General features: G+C 38.2%; 1 protein-coding gene across 6 annotated transcripts in view; it reads right to left on the bottom strand.

Annotated features, from left to right (window-relative positions):
* PUS10 (pseudouridine synthase 10) overlaps positions 1-24,036 on the bottom strand; it is a 79,238-nt gene that overhangs the window by 27,546 nt on the left and 27,656 nt on the right. For all 6 annotated transcript variants that reach the window (XM_069583227.1, XM_069583230.1, XM_069583229.1 and 3 more), the window contains one exon: positions 890-924. In XM_069583227.1, the coding sequence (XP_069439328.1) occupies positions 890-924 (35 nt within the window). The remainder of the gene's footprint in view (positions 1-889; positions 925-24,036) is intronic.

The following is a 24,036-nucleotide window of genomic DNA, read 5'->3' as shown; positions in this document are numbered from 1 at the left end:
TACTACCCTTTTAAAAATGCAGATGTGAAATACAACACACACAAAAATGCCAGATGAATTAATTTTCTGTAAAATACCAAGTATGAGATTCTGATACAGAAATTTGTACTTATCTCTGTGGGTTTCTTTCAGGAGTACACAGGAACCTCCAATAGTCACTTGGCCCTTTTCATACTGGTATAAAATTTTTAGTTTCAAAATCCAGAAATCTCTGGGAAATTAAAGAGCTTTTTCCTTAACTCAGTTGGCAACCAAACTCTGACTTGAACATGTAAGGCTTTGTTTATCAAATTTGGTGTGAATATTGGTATGCTTCACTGAAGAAATATTAATGCTTGATAATACAGTACTACCCCAGAGGAGAGAGATATATCATATATGGTATTTATGCTGTATTACATTTCCAAAGTCTAAAATATTCTAAATTCCAAGACACATTTGCCACCAAGGGTTTCAGATAAAGGACGGTGGACCTATGTTTTCTATGTCTTATCTATGTATAAACTTACTGTTGTTCTGCCTTAACTAGGACTTTACTATGTATCTTTTATAGCATAATTAGGTTTATAATTTAGTTTCTAAGACCAGCATAAAATGTGTTCCTTTAAAATAAGCTGCCAAACTACATTATATAAGTGCATAATGATTATAAAATACACATTTATGTTCATGATAAATCTACCAAAAAAATGAGACTACTAATATGCTATGCAATAAACCAGTTAAACAAGGTTAACACCTAAATATATAAAATAAAAATTTTTCTTTGTGCCAATTTTTCTAGTAGCTAGTGAACTTACTCTAAAAAAAGAGTAATAGTAAAAGTACTTTAAGAATGAAGTAGCTTAAATTTAAATGGTAGTAAAAATTCCCTATGTAAATTACTTACCCCATTTCCTGTTTTACCAGCAACCAAGCAGCATGCTGTAGGCAATTTAGTCACACCCAGAAAGAAGAGAAAAGGGAAAAATGTTCATTGAAATTTGGTTCCAATATCATTACTAAAGTGCTTAAGCAATTTGCTAATCAAACTCTCCCCTGTAGAAGAGGACTTACTGGTCAGAAATGTGCCAATGACCTCAGTCTCATTTAAAATCAGAAATGAGGTTAAGATGCCTCATTTGCAGTGCTGGCTTGCTGTGACCTAGGAATTCAACAGGGGTATCCCCCTCCTCCCCACAGATTTCTATTTCTCATTAATAAATTACAAGTGTTTTTTTAATACGGGTAGCTCACATTTTTCTCTTAAAATATCTTCCTGTTTCATGGGGGAAAGCCCAAACTGAATGAGTACATACTATGTCCCCAAAACACAGATTTGAAGGACTCAGTTTATTTGTTTTTTAATAGGGCTAACATTTTAAAATCAAATTAATGATATCCACATGTAAGTGTTTAGGAGTATTATGTACTAATGTCTATAACTCACTTTGAAATACAAGAAAAACTAAGATGTGTGGGTGGATAAATGTATAGGTATATTAAAAAAAGCAAATATAGAAAAATAAGTGTAGAATCTAAGTGGGTATATGAGTGTTCCCTGTACAATTCTTTCAATTTTAATATAGGTTTGAAATTTTTCTCAATAAAATGCTAGGGAAAATGTTCTGGGAAGGATTAATTTTAAAAACTGACAAAAGTTGCCTAAACGAAAACAATAACATTTACAATCACAATTGTTATGAGGATATAGTGAAATTCATGTAAAATGCTTTGTATACTAAGTGTGTGACACCAGATTTCTCAGTTTGCCATTAGACTTCCATAGCTTTCACCTTAAAGAAAGGTAATAGATGGCCTGCCTCATATATATGGCATTTTGTGAACATGACAGAGGCATAAATGTGTAAGTCTCTGCTTCTACATGTCACAAAAAGGGCCAGTCACCCATTTTAAGACCTGGAGAGACAGCTTTTGTCGTTCATATGTCCTTTTAAACTTCAAATGGCTGGTAGGGCACCAGAGACTTCTAAAGACTTAGGATCATTTAGAAACATTAGGTGCATCAATTTGATCAGATATTAGCTAAGCAGAATAAATTAATCACTAGTTAGGTAAGAACTACAACTGTTCCCAGTGCCTAAAAGTCTCATGAGTACCTTCCAATCTATTAGTCTGTTTACTTCGCTATCTCAAACTAATATCATTTATAGTGCTGCAAGACCCCTTCCTCTGGCCTTCCATTTACTCAAGCCTTCTTTGAAAGTGTATGGTCATGGTGGAATACACAAATTAAGGAGTTGGAAGAACTGGCTTTAGGGTTTACCAGATGTCTGGCACTCAATTTCCTACTGTGTAAAATAAGAGAGTTAGACAAAGATGCCAACAAATTTGGAAAACTCAGCAGTGGCCACAGGACTGAAAAGGTAAGTTTTCACTGCAATTCCAAAGAATGCTCAAATTACCGTACAATTGCACTCATTTCACATGCTAGCAAGGTCATACTCAAAATCCTCCAAGTGAGGCTTCAACAATACATGAATTGAGAACAGTTTGTACAGATGTACAAACTGGATTTAGAAAAGGTAGAGGAACCAGAGATCAAATTACCAACATCTGCTGGATCATAGACAAAGCAAGAGAATTCCAGAAAAACATCTACTTCCGCTTCATTGACTACACTAAAGCCTTTGACTATGTCGATCACAACAAACTATGGAAAATTCTTTAAGAGATGGAAATACCAGACCACCTTACCTGCCTCCTGCGAAACCTATATGCAGGTCAAGAAGCAACAATTAGAACTGAACATGGAACAACAGACTGATTCAAAGTTGGGAAAAGGAGGGCATCAAAGCTGTATATTGTCACCCTGCTTATTTAACTTCTATGCAGAGTACATCATGCAAAATGCTGGGCTGGATGAATCACAAGCTGGAATCAAGGAATCAAGATTGCCAGGAGAAATATCAACAACCTCAGATATGCGGATGACATCACCCTTATGGCAGAAAGCGAAGAGGAACTAAAGAGCTTTTTGATGAAGGTGAAAGAGGAGAGTGAAAAAGCTGGCTTAGAACTCAACATTCAAAAAACTAAGATCATGGAATCCAGTCCCATTGCTTCATGGCATATAGATGGGGAAACAACAGCAACAGTGAGAGACTTTATTTTCCTGGGCTCCAGAGTCACTGTAGACAGTGTCTGCAGCCATGAAATTAAAAGACACTTGCTCCTTGGAAGAAAAGCTATGACAAACCTAGACAGCATATTAAAAAGCAGAGACATTACTTTGCTGACAAAGGTTCATCTGGTCAAAGCTATGGTTTTTCCAGTAGTCACGCATGGATGTGAGAGCTGAACCATAAAGAAGACTGAGCACCAAAGATGCATTTGAACTTGTGGTATTGGAGAAGACTCTTGAAAGCCCCTCGAATTGCAAGCAGATAATACCAGTCAATTCTAAAGGAAATAAATCCTGAATATTCATTGGAAGGACTGAAGCTAAAGCTCCAATACTTTGGTCACCCGATGTGAAGAACCCACTCATTGGAAAAGACCCTGATGCTGGGAAAGATAGAAGGTGGGAGAAGGGGATGCCAGAGGATGAAATGGTTGGATGGCAGATTCAACAGACATGAGTTTGAGCAAGCTCTGGGACATGGTGAAGGATAGGGAAGCCTGGCATGCTGCAGTCCATGGGGTTGCAAAGAGTCGGACATGACTAAGCAACTGAACAACAAGAAGACTAAAGATGACTGTAATTTAAACTTTTCTGGATGGCTAAAGGTCACCATTAATGGACATTAGTGGGTATACTGCTCTGTAACAGGGGCTATTAAGACTTCTAGGACTCTAAGATCATAGAAAAAATAAATAATGGTCTTCTAAAGTTGAAACCTTGGAGTCAGTGTTACCCCACCTTTCTTCAGTCTCCATACTTTAAGAGATCAATAAATACTTGTTTCCTCATCTATAAAGGGATATTAATATTCCCCTTGCAGAGATATGATAAGGATTTAATGAAGTTATGTATGCAAAGAACCAAGTAAGATTTCTGGCATGTACTTAATAAATGGTACCTATTATTGTCATTTTTAAGTTAAAACCTTATCTGTAATTCACAAATAATAAAATTATTATCCCTTTAAAGATTTCCCTTTAAAGAGATTTGATCCCTTTCCTTCACAGCCCAGACTGCTCTGCTGTAGGCAGTCCTGGAACCTCCCTCATCAATGAAACCCTCCTGGGTACCTGTACTATAGAGAACTATCTGTCCTTTTTTTCAGAGGACTCAGACTCTTCTGTCCTTTTTTAGTGACCTCTTCATTTCCTCTTTTGACATCTGTTCTCTATGGTCCCTTCCAGATGATGCCATCTAGTCTGTAATCTACCCTGCCATCCTCTGATTATAAAGTAGTGTAGGGTGGAGGTTGCCAAGGGAAACCAGATTACCATGTGTAACATGTTAAATTAAATCAAATGTCTTTAGTACCTGAAATTTGTTAAAGGGTTTTCCCTTCCTAATCCCCTGCAGGCTCCCTGCTCAAGCATGCCAGCAGGGTTGGATTGAACTAATCACACAGCAAGGGCTGGAAGGCTGAATCGCAAAGTAGTCAGTGTTGCTCAATTATTCAGTTTTACCACGTGCTAATAATGCCATGGACTTCTGCTTAGATAAAAGAAGTACATTCCTCTCCTTCAGGTCACCAAGATACTTTTAATAAATGTTCTACTCCTTAGTCAGGGGAAAAAATTCTTTCTCTGGAGTAAGAAATTTAATTCTTCCTCTCCAATAGAACCACTTAAAGTTATCAAGTTTAATCAAACTTGATACCAAAGGTAGCATGTCACCTCCTAAAAACTCAGGACCCACAGAATTTAATCCTGGACTCAGCTTTGCTAAATGGGTAGTTCAATAACGTGCTTACTAAAGTGCTTGTGCACTTTGGCAACACACAGACAGACACACACATACAGAAGCATATACCCATAATACACATATCATGGAAATTCTATGCCTGGGAATGGCTTTTAATCTTAGAGTTTCGAGCTAGGGGCTCATTCACCAGCAAACAATGAAACAAACAATGGGTTATAGTAAGGCCAGGAATTGAGGCTGTTCAAGCAGGGGAGGCAGGCAGGAAGGAAGGAATGAGAGATGGGGGGAGGTATTAAAAATGGCACTTGTCACATACAGATTAATGGAGAGCCCAGAATAAAAGCCCACACACTGTAGGTGTGCACACCTACAGTCAATTAATCTTCAACAAAGGAGGCAAGAATATAAACTGGGAAAAAGCCTCTTCAACAAGTGTTGCTGGGAAAGTTGGACTGCTCCATGTAAATCAATGAAGTTAGAACACACGCTCACATCATGCATAAAAATAAACTCAAAATGGCTTAAAGACTTCAACATAAGACGTCACAATATAGAATTCCAAGAAGAAAGAATAGGCAAAATGTGCTCTGACATAAATTATTCAATGTTCTCTTAGGTCAGTCTCCCAAAGCAATAGAAATAAAAACAAAAATAAACAAATGGAACTCAATCAAACCTATAAGCTTTTACACAGAAAAGGAAACCATAAACAAAATGAAAAGACTGGTAGAAAATATTTGCAAATAATGCAACCAATGAGAGCTTAATCTCCAAAATATACAAACACCTCATACAACTCAACAACAACAACAAACCCAAACAACTCAACTGAAAAATGGGCAATAGGCCTTAACAGACACTTCTCCAAAGAAAACATACAGATGGCCAGTAGGCACATGAAAAGATGCTCAACATCACTAATTATAAGAGAAATGCAAGTCAAAACTACAATGAGGTACCACCTCACATTGGTTAGAATGACCATCATTAAAAAGGAAACTCATTTTTTGAGACAAACTCAAACTTGTTTGTCTACAAGTAACAAACACTGGGAGAGGATGTGGAGAAAAAGGAACTCTCCTACACTGTTGGTGGGAATGTAAATTAAGTATAGTCACTATGGAGAATAGAATAGAGGTTCCTCAGAAAACTAAAAATAGAATTACCATAGGATCCAGCAATCCCACTTTTGGGCATATACCTGGACAAAACTATCATTCAAAAGGGGACACGCATCCCTATGTTCATAGCATCACTATTCACAATAGCCAACTCTTTGGGGTTGGCAAATAGTTGGACATGACTGAGCAACTTTCACTTTCTTTACCAAATGAGCTATCAGGGAAGCCCCCAAATGGTAATATAATAATAATAATGATTAATAAGATTAGTAAAAATAGAAATACAGAGTGGTAGGGGCTGTGACAGGGAAATATTCTGAGGGGACATTTAAGGCATCCTCAGTTCAGTCTTGTTATTAAAACTATCAAGAAGTAACATCTAATCTGAATTCTGAAGAATCAGTTATTGAGAATTACCTGAGAGAAGAGTGGAGAAAATACAATCCAAACAGGGAAAAACTGTTGTGCAAAGGCCACAGAGCATCAGGAAGCTCCTGGGAACTATAGGTTATTGGTCCCTAAAGAGCTGAGGATGTGTGGCTGCAAAGTACAAAGGAGGAAACAGGATTAAAATTATAGAACTAGTGAACCCATGGTAAGGGGTTTAGATTTTACACTTAAGGCAAAATGGAGCCACAGAAGGATTTTAAGCAAGGGAGTAGCATGATCATATTTGTCTTCAGGAATTCTCACTCAGGTTGCAGTGTGAGTTAGAGGAAGAAGATGGTGACTAAGGGAAATGAAGACATTTGGTAAACTAAAGCAGTAATTCAAGTGGGAAATCATATATATGGCAGTGGTGGTAGGCCTGGAGAAGAGGAGGCAGCTTTAAGAGATAAAGAAGACGCAGACCGGCAGGGCTTGGTGATCAACACTGATGCTGGTGTTTCTAAATTACCACCAATGCCCTTAAAATTCTAAGGTCTTTTGAATCCTACACATCTCTTGGGCTCATTTATGACAGCAAGGATAATGCAAATATAGACTTGTACCTACAGGGAAATGACAATAGTAGTGTGAGCAGCTAGAGGCATGACCCTCTGCTCTTCTCCACCCAGCACACACACACACACACACACACACTCTCTTTCCTTCTCTCTCTCCGACTTACCTACCTCCAAGTCTCCTCATCACCATCACCTCCCTGCCACTCTTCTGTTCCCCAGAATCTCTGATGTCAGACCTGTGATGTAATGACTAACACAGAGTCTGAGTGTCTCTTTTGATAAATAAAAGATCTGTTTTTAGCCATGTTTGAAAATCCACCTCAATCCTCTACATTATCTTTCTCTACAGGGTTGAGAAAAAAGAAAACGAAGCCAGATATATGACCTCACTCCAAATTTTCCTACTACTGTTGGCAATAAAAAAAAAAAAAAAACCTTTAGATAACATTAAAAACATTGAACATTCTATTTGTGACAAAGCAAGAGGAAAAAAGCAAGGACAAACCAGCAAAGATAGAATGAATCTGCAGAGTCAAATTAGATATAGCTCTGTGCTGTGTGCTGTGCTTGGTCTCTCAGTCGCGTCTGACTCTTTGCAACCCCATGGATTGTAGCCTTCCAGGCTCCTCTTCCATGGGGATTCTCCAGGCAAGCATGCTAGAGAGGGTTGCCATGCCCTCCTCCAGGGGATCTTCCCAACCCAGGGACTGAATCCAGGTCTCCTGAATTGCAGGCAGATTCTTTACCATCTGAGCCACCAGGGTACAGCTCTACTGATACAATTTCCAAGAGCATTACTACTTCTGTTTTGTGAGTTTTAAGGAGAATCTGGGGGGAACTGGGGAAGAAAAAGGAGAATTTCCATTGCATTTTCCAATACTCTAGATAATTTTTGCCTACCTCTGAAGGATCTGATTGGAAATAATTACAAGAAAAAATTCTTGTGGGTGGGAAGGTGGAATAGAAGTAGAGGAGGAGAGAAGTAACCGGAAAACAGAGCAGCTACAATGAATGAAGGCTCTGGGACAGATATAAATAAAAACAGGGTTCAGTCTTGTCCTTTGGTGTCATATGCTAATGAGGAGATAACCTGGCAACTGAATTTCAGGTAACTCTAGAGTTAAAGACATCAGTCAAATGGAGATAACAACAAATATCTGTTAGTAATTGGGTGAGGCTGAGAGTGCAAAGGTGTTTCCTCTTAGAATTTGATTTTAGAGAATTAGCATCCACTGCCACCCAGTTAGCATATGACACTGAAGGACACGGCTGAACCTTATTTGTCTTTATTTTTATCTGTCCCCAAGCCTTCATTCATTGCAGCTGCTCTGTCTTTTCGGTTCCTTCTCTCTACCTCTACTTATGCTGGTTAATGTGAAGTGAACCTGCGGATTCAAGAGGCTTCATCAACTAGCTCAATTTCAATAGCCATAAATACAATTTTACTTCAAAACAACTACCAAGAAAAACAGCATTTTAAAAATAAGTTTTAAGTTTTGGAATATTAAGGAGATAAACTAACTTGCCGATAACCTATTAATTGTTGAAAAAGGTCTTCAATAAATAACTCAAGAACTCTATAAAGAGAATTATTTTAAAATTATTCCAGGGTCTTCCCTGGTGGTCTAGTGGTTAGGACTCTGGGCTTTCACTTCGAAGGGCCTAGGTTCAATCCCTGGTCAGAGAACTAAGATCCTACAAGTCGAGCAGTACATCTAAAAAAAAAAAAAAAATTCAAATTAGGAAAATTATAAGACTGGAATCATTCCATATGTTGAACTTGATTTGCACTAAATGTATTAATATTCTTAGGGATAAAGATTTCTTTACTGCATGTTTAAAATTAACTTTTAGATATTACTTTTTTAATATATTAAAAGAATATTATCAAAATAATCAAACTTCTGGCTTCAAGATAGTGGAAAAAGGCCCTTTCTGCTCACTTCTCCGGAAAATCACTGCAAAATAAGGAGAATGAGAAACAGAAAAAGACACTCCATCTACAATGAGACAAGAAGACTCATCACCCCAACTCTCAATGTACAGAAGAAAAGGAATGCAGGAGTGGAGAGTAGCAGAGCCCAGGAAGCTGATCCCTCAGTCTCGGCAAAGAGAGACACTAGCTCCTCCAAGCCAAGCCAAGCTGAGGACTGGAAACCTAAGACAATAGAGGGTGAAATGTGGGCTAAAAAGAAGGGGAATAGTTGAAGGCCTGTATAAAGAACAGATGGACTCCCTCCCTGACACCAAGCAATAGGAGACGTATACTCTGGGAAACCAAACTAGAAGTGTCTACACTAAGGAGCCCCTGGCAAGAGGACAGCTGGAGTGAAGCCCTGCAAGGAAAATAGGAGGGGTCCATAAGAGCTTACAGTCTGAACAGAGAGAACGGCAGCCCCCTTTCCTACCTTGCTCTGGCACTCAGGCTGCTGAGCTTATACCTTTCTTGATGGAAGACTAGAGGATTCTTCTCTGGACAAACTGGATAGTTTTTGAGGGAAATTTTTCAGATAATGTGATATGGTCCTTTCATATAAAAAGTCAATTTGCTACCTGTTCTCTTCTAATAAAACTCAGTCAACAGGCACCACCATCCCACACATAACTTTCAATCACCTTTAATGTTCTGTACTTAAATGAATGCACAGAGACCATAAGTCATTTGAAGAAAATCTCTAACATGAAAGGAAGAAACCAAAACACAAACACAAGTGGAAAGAATAGTGCACAAATTTCCATGTGCCCTTCAAGCCAGCTTCAAGTTATCAACATTTTGCTGAACATATTTTACCTATCTCTATTACCTTTTTCATTTAAGAGGGAGGTGGGCTGGACTTACCATAAGAAAATCTCAAATAATTTCACCTGTGAACAATTCCCAATGGAAACATTTTTAAAAGCAATATTCTTTGTTATTTAAACTTACATTGAAACATTTCTGATGTCAATTTAAACATACTTCATGGGACTTCCCTGGTGGCTCAGACGGTAAAGCGTCTGTCTACAATGTGGGAGACCTGGGTTCAATCCCTGGGTCAGGAAGATCCGCTGGAGAAGGAAATGGCAATCCACTCCAGTACTATTGCCTGGAAAATCCCATGGACAGAGGAGCCTGGTAGGCTACAGTCCATGGGGTCGCAAAGAGTTGGACACGACTGAGCGACCTTCCTTCCTTCCTTCCTTCCTTCATGGGAAATAGATGGGGAAACAATGTAAACAGTGTCAGACTTTATTTTGGGGGGCTCCAAAATCACTGCAGATGGTGACTGCAGCCATGAAATTAAAAGACGCTTACTCCTTGGAAGGAAAGTTATGACCAACCTAGCTGTTAAGCTGCTAAGTCACTTCAGTTGTCTCTGACTCTGTGTGACTCCACAGACGGTAGCCCACCAGGCTCCCCCATCCCTGGGATTCTCCAGGCAAGAACACTGGAGTGGGTTGCCATTTCCTTCTCCAGTGCTTGAATGTGAAAAGTGAAAGGGAACTGCTCAGTTGTGTCCACTCTTCACGACCCCATGGACTGCAGCCCACAAGGCTCCTCCATCCATGGGACTTTCCAGGCAAGAGTACTGGAGTGGGGTGCCATCGCCTTCTCCTGACCAACCTAGATAGCGTGTTAAAAAGCAGACATTGCTTTGCCAACAAAGGTCCATCTAGTCAAGGTTATGGTTTTTCCAGTGGTCATGTATGGATGTGAGAGTTGGACTGTAAAGAAAGCTGAGTGCCGAAGAATTGATGCTTTTGAACTGTGGTGTTGGACAAGACTCTTGAGAGTCCCTTGGACTGCAAGGAGGTCCAACCAGTCCATCCTAAAGGAGATCAGTCCTGAGTGTTCATTGAAAGGACTGATGCTAAAGCTGAAACTCCAATACTTTGGCCACCTCATGTGAAAAGCTGACTCATTGGAAAAGACCCTGATGCTGGGAGGGACTGGGGGCAGGAGGAGAAGGGGATGACAGAGGATGAGATGGCTGGATGGCATCACTGACTCGATGGACGTAAGTTTGAGTGAACTCCAGGAGTTGGTGATGGACAGGGAGGCCTGGCGTGCTGTAATTCATGGGGTCACAAAGAGTTGGACATGACTGGGCGACTGAACTGAACTGAAGGAAGCACATGGTTTCTCAAACTTCTTTTGGGACTGGAGAAGGGTACATAAGTAAAAAAGTTTGAAAAGCACTTCCTGAACCTTAGCATAGACAAAGATCATTAGAAATGAAAAGGGACTAGAATCACATATGCGGAGAAGGGTTTTATTTTTTCTCATTTTCTGTTTTTCCTCTCAGATAACATGTAAAAAGTACAGAATATGCTGGTTTTAAACAATATTTATTTATTTATTTGGCTGCTTTGGGTCTTAGTTGCCCATGGCAACTAAGTGGCAACTTAGTGGCATGTCAGAGCTTAGTTCCAGAACCAGGGACCAAACCTGTGTCCCCTGAATTGGAAGGTAGATTCTTAACCACTGGACCACCAGGGAAGTCCCTGGAATATACTGTTATTTATTGTGGAACATAATTTTCTCTCTTACTTTCTCTGTGTATATTATCTCAACCTCAAAGGTTTTTTGTTTTTCACAAATTCCTGACCTTGTAAAATTTATAGTCAAGAAACAGATAACAAGCAAAATAAATAAATGAATCACATGCTATTTCATGTGATAAATGCAATAAGAAATGATCCATTTATCGGTTCAGTTCAGTTTAGCCATTCAGTCAGGTCCGATTTTTTGCAACCCATGGACTGTGTCACGCCAGGTCTCCCTGTCCATCACCAACTCTCAGAACTTGCTCAAACTTATGTCTATCGAGTTGGTGATGCCATCCAATCTTCTCATCCCCTTTTCCTCCTGCCTTCAATCTTTCCCAGCATCTGGGTCTTTTCCAATTGGTCAATTCTTTGCATCAGGCGGCCAAAGTATTGGAGCTTCAGCTTCAGCATCAGTCCTTCCAAAGAATATTCAGGACTGATTTCCTTTAGGATTGACTGGTTTCCTTTAGGATTGACTGGTTTGATCTCCTTGTAGTCCAAGGGACTCAAGAGTCTTCTCCAACACCACAGTTCAAAAGCGTCAATTCTTCAGTGCTCAGCTTTCTTTATGGTCCAACTCTCACATCCACACATGACTACTGGAGAAAGCATAGCTTTGATTAGATGGACTTTTGTCAGCAAAATAATGTCTCTGCTTTTTAATATGCTGCCTAGGTTGGTCATAGCTTTTCTTCCAAGGAGCAAGTATCTTTTCATTTCATGGGTCCAGTCACCATCTGCAGTGATTTTGGAGCAGAAGAAAATAAAGCCTGTCAGTTTGCATTGTTTCCCCATCTATTTGCCATGAAGTGATGGGACTAGATTCCATGATCTTGGTTTTTTGAATGCTGAGTTCTAAGCCAGCTTTTCTACTCTTTCACTTTCATCAAGAGGCTCTATAGTTCCTCTTCACTTTCTGCCATAAGGGTGGTGTCATCTGCATATCTGAGGTTGATATTTATCAGTTACTGTGGAGAAAACTAAAACAGGAAAGAGGAATGGAAGAAGAGCAATTTGCAAGTTTAAATAGGGTAGCAAGGGAAGGCCTCACTGAGAAGCAAAAAAAAAAAAAAAATTGAAGAAGGTGAGGGAATAAGCCATACATATATCTGAGGGAGAAGTATTTTAGGCAGAGAGAACAGCAATGCAAAGACCAGGAGGCAGAAGTGCACCTGTTGTGTTCAATGTGGCTAGGCCAGTCCGGGAGGAGAGCAAGTATCTAGTGATGAAGTCAAAGAACTAAGGTGCAGTGGTAGGGCAGGGCCAGTATAGGCCCTTGCAGGCAATCAGAGGACTCTTGTTTCACTCTGAGCCAGATGGGGAGCCATGGAGGGTAAACTAAGGAAGGACATGAACAGATTTACTTTTTAAAGTGGTAAGGGACAAGCATGGAAGTAGGGACAGTTTTTAGGAGGCCACTATAAAATCCAAGCAATTGCTTAACCTGCCTCTGGATAAGGGAAATTATATTGACAGGTACAGCAAGGAGAAAGACTAGGGTTGTTTCTAGGATCTCAATGCCTTCAAATTAACCAGTCTGTTAATGGGTCAACAGTCTGTGGCCCATTTGCTGGAAGAGTAAGTTGGGGCTTTACCAGCTAAAACTCTGTCCTAGGTCTTGGCCTATAATCCTCTGCTTCACACTGTGCTGGATTATTCTCTTCTAAGAAGGAGCTCCCAGTGCATAGTGGGCAGGCAGGAGGTACCAGACCCAGGCATCTCACCTGTGCCCTGCAGTACGTCTCCACAGGCACTAGCCTTCAGATCCAGAGACTTCTGGTCATTATGGATAAGAAGATGAAATAGTCCAGCCTGGTGGAAGTTGGGGAGAGGGTACACTCAGGACGGACAGTTGACATGCATAGACTGCAGATCCCAGAAAACTACTGACCACGGGATTCATATTGGCCAAGATACTGTACATAGCAGCCTCAATCTAGGGGCTTTTCTGATCCCTACCTTGGACACAAGACGGGTTTCAAGAAGTCCAATGCAACCGTCAGAGGATGGGGCTGACCTATGATAGCAACTTCCCGGGGGAGCCTCCCATTCTCCCTGCTACGGCTCGGAACTCTACGCCTTTCATCCAGGCCTAATCAGAAGTTGGCCACTTCATGTACCTAAATCAATTCTGTAACCTTGGCCTGTGGACCAAGTCAGCCACAAAAAAGACCCAAAATATTAAGAGGGCCAGTTCTTCCATCTACACTGGGGTTCTGCTCACAAGCACACATGAAGAAATACACAATGAATACATAAAAAACAAAGATGCATGCACATATGTATGTGTACATACAGATGCAAACATATATACAAACATACACACACACACCTATACAGCAGAATATTCCATTCAAAGAAGACGTCAAGAAAGAGTTGATGAGTATGTGCATTTTCAAAAAAACCTGTTAAATCTAGATCAGTGACTCTCAAATTAGTTTGGTTTCAGAGCTTTTAATAGTTTAAAAATTTTTGGAGAACCCAATATAGCTTTTGTTTGTGCTGGTTATATCTACCAATATTTATCATATTAGCAATTAAAACTACAAATTTTTAAAATATTAATCCCAAAAAGAGTCAGACACGACTGAGTGACTGAACTGAACTGAACTCATCTAAAATTGATAAGAAAGTGATAAATCTACTACATGCGAACATAAATAACACTTTAAAAGTACTATATTGTTCAAACAAAATAATTCAGTGACAATAGTGGCAATGCAGTACATGTTTGCAATTTCTTTAGTATACTGTGCCTTCCAAGGAGCAATACTATGCCTTTAAATTCTTTAAAAAAGACATCTGGATTTTCATATCTGCTTTTACGTTCAATTTGCTACAACAGTATGTATGATGTAGCCTCTGGAAAACTCCACTGTATACTCTTGAGAGGATGAGAATGAAAATGGCAAATAATTATATATTACTATGAAAATACTTTTGACTTCATGAACCTCTTACAAGGACCCTGAGTAGTCTCTACACCACACTTATGAGAACTACTGATGTGACTGAAACGGACAATTTTGAAGGAACATACAAATAATTACAATCTGACTAAGATGAATGAACGAAATCATATAGACCAATAACCTTGAAGAGAATAAATTGAAAAAGTAATAAAGCTATCCCCTTAGTACTCCCTAAAATAGTCTGTTAAGAATAGTCTATCAGAACTTCAAGAAACAGAACAAATCACTTCTTTTTGCTAAAATTTTCCAAGCACAAAGGAAAGCCTGATAATTAAATCCACAAGGATTACACAAATATCCAAACCATAATCTAATATGTAATATATTTGCATAATTTAATACCCAAACCAAAGTTAGCATTAAAGTAGTAGATAAGAGGCTATTTTTATTTACATATATATACATACAGACTTCCCAGGTGGCGCTAGGGGTAAAGAACCCACCTGCCAATGCAGGAGACTTGGGTTTGATCCCTAGGTTGGGAAGATTCCCTGGAGGAAGGATCCTACTCTAATATTCTTCCCTGGAGAGCCCCACGGACTGAGGAGTCTGTTAGGCTATAGTTCATAGCATCACAAAGAGTCAGACACGACTGACGTGACTGAGCATGCATGCGCACATATATATAAAAATCCTAAATAAAATATTAATAGTCAAATTTTTATTTTTATTTAAATAAAATCAGGCTAAAAAATGTTATTTAGGAAAACAACAAAAGAAAACCAATTCATTTACTTGACTACAATAATAGTTTAAAAGAAAAATATAATGACTGTAAATACTCATTTTTTATTAAAACACTTACTAAACTTGAAATAGAAGCAAATTTCCTTAAATAGAGAAAGAATATATATAAGAAGAGAGTTAACAATGCAATTACTACTAAAACTTCAGAAACATTCCTATTACTGAAGAGCAAGACAAGAGTCACTATTAGTATTACCATTATGTAACATGTTTTGGAGGTCCTAATCAAGTCTATGAGATAAGTACACATACAAACACACATAGACATATATATCATATATATATATATGTATATATATAGTGAAAAAGAGTAGAAAAGTGATCATTATTTGCAAATAAAGTAACAGTATATTTAGATAATTAACCAAAAAAAGAAAAACACTAGAATTTTTAATCAGTCTAGTTCAGTCTCTCAGTTGTGTCCGACTCTTTGCGACCCCATGAATCACAGCACACCAGGTCTCCCTGTCCATCACCAACTCCCGGAGTTCACTCAGACTCACGTCCATCGAGTCAGTGATGCCATCCAGCCATCTCATCCTCTGTCATCCCCTTCTCCTCCTGCCCCCAATCCCTCCCAGCATCAGTCTTTTCCAATGAGTCAACTCTTCACATGAGGTGGCCAAAGTATTGGAGTTTCAGCTTTAGCATCAGTCCTTCCAATGAATACCCAGGACTGATCTCCTTTAGAACGGACTGGTTGGATCTCCTTGCAGTCCAAGGGACTCGCAAGAGTCTTCTCCAACACCACAGTTCAAAAGCATCAATTCTTCGGCACTCAGCTTTCTTTACAGTCCAACTCTCACATCCATACATGACCATTGGAAAAACCATAGCCTTGACTAGATGGACCTTAGTCAGCAAAGTAACGTCTCTGCTTTTGAATATGCTATCTAGGTTGGTCATAACTTTCCTTCCAAGGAGTAAGCATCTTTTAATTTCATGGCTGCAGTCAACATTTGCAGTGATTTTTGAGCCCCAAAAAATAAAGTCCTACACTGTTTCCCCATTTATTTCCCATGAAATGATGGGACCAGATGCCATGATCTTAGTTTTCTGAATGTTGAGCTTTAAGTCAACTTTTTCGCTCTCCTCTTTCACTTTCATCAAGAGGCTTTTAATAGAGACTAGAAAATTGGGCAATTACAAGATAAATATCAAGACATACAAACATACACATATTGCTTTCCTAGTAACCAAACAGAAAATGTTATGAAAAAAAGGAACCCTACTCAGATTGCCTTTAAATAAAAAATGCAAACATGTTTAAAAAAAACAAAACACATAGGAATAAATTTATGAAATGTGAGATGAAAATGATAAAATAATTGTAAGCCCAAATGAAGAACTGAAACACTGTAGAGACATTTGCTCCTCGTTGAAAAGTTCCATAAAAACTAGAAACTTAACTTTTCTGAGTGACTATAAACAAAGGTAAATAATAAATGACAGACTGGAAGAAAAACTGTATAAAGGATCAATAACAATATGTCCAAAGAGCTCTCACAAATCAGTTTTAAACAGCCAAATAATCAGATAAAAAGGAACCCTAATGATTAACATACATGCAAAAGAAATGTGAAACCTCACTTGAAAATCAAATAGCATAAATTAAAACAAGATAACTTTTGCATGCAGTTTAGAATGTGAAAGAATATGATATACCCAGTTTGGGTGAGGGTACAAGGGTGTAAGACACTGTTGTTAACTGGTAACATCTTGTGGGAGGGCAACTTAGAAATACTTATCAAAATTTCAATTAATTCAAAGACAAAAGCTGTCCATTTTGAATGTAAACCTCATTTGCCATAAATGCAATAGCTCATTTTAGAGGTGCTATGATGATAGGATGAATGTTTTGTAAAGGGTAAAATGTACACACAACACATGCACCCCCTCCCACCCCACACACCATGATCCTGTTTTTGTTAATGAATTTTATTATAATTTGGAAAATAGATTATCAGTCAAGGTATCAATACTGAAGGTTTTCTAAATGTGTTGAAGCAATGTACCAAAAACTTCAAACAAAATCTTTTCAAATACATGATAAACTCCTCTGATCTGGTAAGGTTTAGTGTGCCAACCACTTTTTCTCCCCAGGGACTTGCCTAAGTAGTATCAGAAGCAGGACAGGAAAGAGGTCAAAAAGTATCCTAGAAGATGGGACTGACATACATACACTACTGTGCATAAAACATAATTAATGAGAACCTACTGTTCAGCACAGAAAACTCTACTCAGTGATCTGTGGTGGCCTAAATGTGAAGGAAATCTAAAAGGACAGACGTATACGTATAACTGATTCATTCTGCTGTACAGCAGAAACTAACACAACACTGTAAAGCAACTATACTCCAATAAAAAATTTTTTTTTTAAGTATCCTAGAAAAAGCATGGGATTCTGAAATAGAACTGGGTTCAAGTTCTCTTCCTACTTAGCAGCAAGTCATTTGAGGGCGATTATATGCCCTTTAGTTGCTTGTTTCCTTATCTGTAAAATAGTCAGAATGCTGTTTCTCGTATAAATGAAAATTTAAATGAGATATTCTACCAAAATGTTAGTTGTAGTTTTTATAATGCAGGTCTCCTAACTCAGTCCAGTAGTGCACATTAAACAAAAAGGGGGATTTCCTCAAGCCTTGCCCCTTCCAAACTTTCAGTTCTAGTTTTAGTCTAAAAGTTTAAGGAAGGTCATTTGTTGTGAATTTGAGTATGGAACAGCATCTGCTCTGGGCCAGTTTCTAGCTATGAATGCTGGTTAACAGGTATGCAAAACATAAAGGCAAATGACCAAGGCAGATCAAATCATACACCCAACAACAAAATGCAGTAAGTCCCTGGGGAAAGGAGAAAGGCAGGGGCCCTGGGACCTTCAATCCTGTCCAGTTTAAATCCTGTCAAAATCTTTATTAGGTGACCTTGTGTATTTGGAAGGAGAGGGAGGGAGGCAGTGAGGGAGGGGAGGAAGGTAAGAGAGACGGAAAGGGGTAGAAAGATAGAGAGGATGAGAGAAAAAAGAGGGAAAAGGAACCACAGATCCCTAAGAATAATTTGGGGAAGCCTATCTAATGGCAAGATCTAATGCTAAGCTTTGGCATTTTGGCTGGGAAATTTCAAATGCATTTCTAGAATATGGCAGAGTGATGAACTATTCATATACAACCACTAATTGATACAATATGATATAAAAATAGATGCTACAACAACTAAAAAATTAAAAAGGCCTAAGTTCATGAGCTATCAAAAATGATTATTAAATACACTCATGAGTCTAATTGATAATGAATTTTTTCTACCCTTTACTTCTATCTACCACTCCTCCATTATATAAACTTAAAATATGCAAACATTGTAAGGATCACTATTGGGTATGAGTCCTTCTATTAACTCTCAAAAAAAAGAATATAAACTCTACCACAAATAATTTTTTGTGTGTATTTGTCTGAACTTAATTGATAGATTTTCATTCAGTTCAGTTCAGTCGCTCAGTCGTGTCCGACTCTTTGCGACCCCATGAATCGCAGCATGCCAGGCCTCCCTGTCCATCACCAACTCCCAGAATTCACTCAGACTCATGTCCATAGAGTCGGTGATGCCATCCAGCCATCTCACCCTCTGTTGTCCTCTTCTCCTCCTGCCCCCAATCCCTCCCAGCATCAGAGTCTTTTCCAATGAGTCAACTCTAAGGGTTGTTATTGTATAAAAAAAGTATTTCTAACCTCACAGATGAAACAAACAGGACAGTACACTCTGATCTTAGTAATTTGTTTAATGTAATAAATAAAAATAATGTAATATAATAATTAAAATGAAACAAATGCAAAAATTTACATTTTAAAAGTAAGCAAATATATTTTGATTTCTTGGTAAAGAAGAGCAAATTCAGGTATATATTTTTGCTAATTCTATAAAACACATAATGAGATTTGTACCCAGAATGGGGACAGTGGGAGTGTAATTGGAAATCTGGAAGCTGGAAAGCAGAGGAGTGGTAAGAGACAAAGACACATATACACACAAAAAAGCTGAATCCCAACCAGGCAGAATGGGAAGCTGATACTCTGTGACTAACAGAAGTTTGAAGGGTAAACACCATCACGGAATTCTCAAAGTTGGGATAGAAGGAAGAAAAAGGAAGATTGACTAAAAATATGTTTGAAAAAGACGTAGACCCTCAAATCTACCATACCACTCCATTCAGCCAGGTGAATGCCCCTCCCTAACTCCTGTAAAAGGCTAGTTATTTTTCCTGTAGAAGGTAAAATGAGGGTCTTTTCAATGTGGGTTATGAGTCAAATGAAGGGAAATGACACCAGATGGCAACTTGGATCTCCAGGGAATGAGGAGCACTAGAAACGGTAAATTTGTGGTAAATATAATAGGTAGGTGTCAGGCCTCCCAGGTGGCTCAGTGGTAAAGAATCTACCTGCTAATGCAGAAGACGCAGGCTGGATCCCTAGGTTGGGAAGATCCCTGGAGGAGGAAATGGCCACCCACTCCAGTATTCTTGCTTGAGAAATTCCATGGACAGAGGACCCTGGCAGGCTATAGACCATGGGGTCACAAAGAGTCAGACATGACTAAGCAACTGAGCACATTGTTTTCATCTCTTCTTTTAAAGATACATTTTCAGGGCAAAAATTATAGCACAGTATTGTAGGGTTAAAACGTATATGGACATAACAAATATACAATAATAGTACTAAGAACAGTAAATATAAATATAATGTTGTAAGATTACAATATTTACCTGATAGAGTTAGGATAAAGATGCTTATTATAGTCCCTAGAGCAAAGGCTGGAAAATTTTTACGTAAAAGAGCAGAAAGCATACATTTTAGGCTTTGCAGAACATAAGCATCTAGCACCTCATCAACTCTGCTATTGCTGAGTTGCTCAGTCGTGTCTGACTCTTTGCAACCCCTGGGACTATAGCCCACCAGACTCCTCTGTCCATGGGACTTCCCAGGCAAGAATACTAGAGTGGGTTGCCATTTCCTTCTCCAGGGGATCTTCCCCACCCAGGGATCAAACCTGCATCTCCTGTGTTCGCAGGTAGATTCTTTACCACTAAGCCATCAGGGAAGCCCACAATCAACTCTGCTATTATAGCACAAAAGGAAAAAAGCCTAAAATAAACTATCTAAGCTCCCAATTATAAGAAACAGAAAATGAACAATTAAAGGCAAAATAAGTAGAAGGAAGAAAACAATAGAGAACAGAAATCAATGAAATAGAAACATATATAGAGAAAATCAATGAAATCAAATGCTGGTTCTTTGAACAAATCATTCACATTCATTGGTAAGTCTCCAGCTGAATAGATCACAGAGGAAAAAAAGAGAAGATACAAATTACACTGTCATGGAATGAAACATTAAGCGATAAGAAGGGAATGCTGTGAAAAACTTTATGACAGTAAATCTGACAATGTAGATGAAACAAATTCCTCAAAAGATACAAATTAACAAAACTGACACAAGATGCGATAGGAAACTTGAATAACCCAATATCAACTAAAGAAAATGAATTTGTAATTTTAAAAAAGGGTCAAATATCCTAAGGAATCTACAACAAAACTATTAGAGCTATTTTTAAAAGTTTAGCAAGATTTGTAGTTACAAGTCTGCAAAAACCAATTATATTTCTATAGATCAGCAATGAAAAATTGGAAAATGCAATAAAACTCTAATTCCACTAACAAGAGCACCCAAAACAATGAAATTCTTAGGGACAAGTTATTTAAACTATGTGTGAAATCTGCACAACTAAAAACTATATACCATTGTTGAAAGAAATTAAAGATCAAAATACATGAAAAAATATACTACATTTATGGGTTACAAAAATTCAATATTGTTAAGAAGTCAGTTCTTGTCAAATTTATCTATGCTGCTGCTGCTAAGTTGCTTCAGTCGTGTCCGACTCTGTGCGACCCCATAGACAGCAGCCCATCAGGCTCCCCTGTCCCTGGGATTCTCCAGGCAAGAACACTGGAGTGGGTTGCCATTTCCTTCTCCAATGCATGAAAGTGAAAAGTCAAAGTAAAGTTGCTCAGTCATGTCCGACTCTTAGCGACCCCATGGACTGCAGCCTACCAGGCTCCTCTGTCCATGGGATTTTCCAGGCAAGAGTACTGGAGTGGGGTGCCATTGCCTTCTCTGAAATTTATCTATAAATTCAAGCAATTCCAGTGAAAATTTAAGCAAGTTTTTTTTTTTTAAGAAATTAACAAGCTGATTCCAAAATTAGTATGGAAATGGAAAGTACCTAGAATAGTCAAAGCAAAGCAAATTTTAAAATGGACAAAGTTCAAAGACTTATGCTATATGTTTTTAAGACATACTATAATGTCATAGTAATCAAGACAGTATAGAACTGACATAAAGAATGGGCCAATGTCAATGGAAGAGAATAGGGAACAAATACATTTATATACACATTCAAGCACACTGTCAGTTTATTTTTGACAAAGGTAGGAAGAAAATCAATGGGAAAAGAAACATGAGATGGTACTAGGGGAAAAAAACTCATCAACCTTTACCTCACAATACAAGGAAATTTAACTTGGAATGGATCATACATCTAAACATAAAAGCTAAATGTAAGAAACTTTTAGAATAAAACACAAGAGAAAAATCTTTGCAACCTTATAGTATACAAAGATTTGTTAGCCAAGACACAAATAACATGAATCAGAAGAATGAAAAGCTGGTGAACTGGACTTAATCAAAAGTAAAAACTTCTCCTCTTTGACAGATACCATTAAGAAAACTAAAGAGCAAGCCACAATATGGGAGAAAATATTGGCAACATATTTATAATACAAATTTGTACATGAAACATATTAAGAACTCTTACAATTCAATGAAAAGAAGACAATCCATCTCTTTTAGATGCACAAAATATCTGTTAAGAAAGCCAAATGTGAAGAGTCTTTACAAAGATATATGATTGGCAAGTAAGCACATGAAAAGATGCCCAGTATCATTCAGTTCAGTTCAGTCACTCAGTCGTGTCTGACTCTGCGACCCCATGAATCGCAGCACGCCAGGCCTCCCTGTCCATCACCAACTCCCAGAGTTTACCCAAACTCATGTCCATCGAGTCGGTGATGCCATCCAGCCATCTCACCCTCTGTCGTCCCCTTCTCTTCCTGCCCCCAATCCCTCCCAGCATCAGGGTCTTTCCAATGAGTCAACTCTTCGCATGAGGTGGCCAAAGTCATTAGTCATTAGGAAAACAAATCCACAACCTCTACACAATCACTAGAATGTCTCAAATGAAAGGGAAGGACAGCAACAAGTATGGACAAGGATGTGAAGCAAGTGGAATGCTTATACACTGATGGTGGGACATAAACTTAAACTGATAAATCCACTTAGAAAAATCATTCAGCAGTTTCTCATAAGGTTGAGCACAAAGCCACCCTATGACCCAGATATTTCACTTCAAGGTAGAAAAATGATGACATATAGCCACACAAAGAATTGTCCATAAAAGTAAATCTATAATATCTGAAAGTAGATCAGTAGTTGGCTAGAGTTGGGAGTGGAAGCACTGCAACAGGCACAAGAAACGTTTCCATAGGTTGGAAATGTTTTATATCTTGATTTTGGTGATGGTTACTTGGATATATTCATTGATCAAAATGCAGTAAACCAGTTTTTAACCGGGTACAGTTTACTGTTCATAGTTATAAGTTGAAACATATACATGAAAGGAGATACCATTAACACTCACTGAAATACCAAAATTAAAAAAACTCAATACTGGGACTTCCCTGGTGGTCCAGTGGCTAACGCTCTGTGCTGTCAACGCAGAGGACCTGGGGTTGATCCCGGGGGTCAGGGAAATAGATTCCACATGCCACAACAAAGATCAAAGATTTTAGGTACGACAACTGAGACATGGTGCAGCCAAATAAATAAATACTTTTTAAAAAGACACAATACTAAGAGTCAATGATGATACAACATAACTGTAACTCTCATTCACCGTTGATGGGAATGGAAACAAGTAGAACCTCTTTGAAAATTGTTTGGCATAATCTGGTAAGCTCAAAGAAATGTATTCCTTATGACTCAACAAATTTAGTCACAGGCATATATCATAGATGAACTCCTGCATGTGTGTAAGATAAGCTATGAGACTGCTGATGGTTTCACCGCTGAAAGTAGCTCCAAACTAGAAATGCCCTCAATATCCATTAATAGTAGTATGAATAAACTGTAGTATATACATGCAACTGAATACTGTACAGCCATGATAACACAGTACAGTTTCACATGGCACTATGAATGGATCTCTTCAAAAATAAAATCAAGTGAAAGAAGCCAGACAAAAGATTTATCATGTTATGATTCCATTTTATATAAAGTTCAAGATCACATCCATTTCAATTCTAGCTTGAGGTGTAAAGACAATGGTTACCTATGAGAAGAAGGAAGGGGTTAAATGCTGATGAATACAAAAACAGTACATTACTGAAAAGAAAATGAAAATATTTAACCTCTGTGTTTTCTATGAGGCAATTACTTAAAATGTGAGAAATATGAAAGATAAAACAAACTAGAAAAAGACTCTCTAAGATATCCAACAAGCTATCCTACATACCTACTATATCACAAGCTCAGAGAAAGAAATCTCTATGCTAATTGATATTGTTTATCTGAACACTCACTCTGACTTATTACACTATACCTGTAGTGAGTGTGATTAAAAGCTCTTCAGAAGACACGTGTGGTGCATCTTAATCTTATTTGCAAAATAACTCAAGTTGCATCATGAATAAAAATGTGATCCAACAGAAGTGCCCTGATTATATGTCTTCATTTTAAAAAATCTTTTGAAATACCAATTTAGCATTCATTACTGATTTACTCACTAGGACT

The sequence above is a fragment of the Ovis canadensis genome, chromosome 3 (assembly GCF_042477335.2).
Source record: "Ovis canadensis isolate MfBH-ARS-UI-01 breed Bighorn chromosome 3, ARS-UI_OviCan_v2, whole genome shotgun sequence".
NCBI classification, from domain to species: Eukaryota; Metazoa; Chordata; class Mammalia; order Artiodactyla; family Bovidae; genus Ovis; species Ovis canadensis.
Note: the sequence above shows the minus strand (reverse complement) of the source record. Positions and strands in the feature narration are given on the sequence as shown.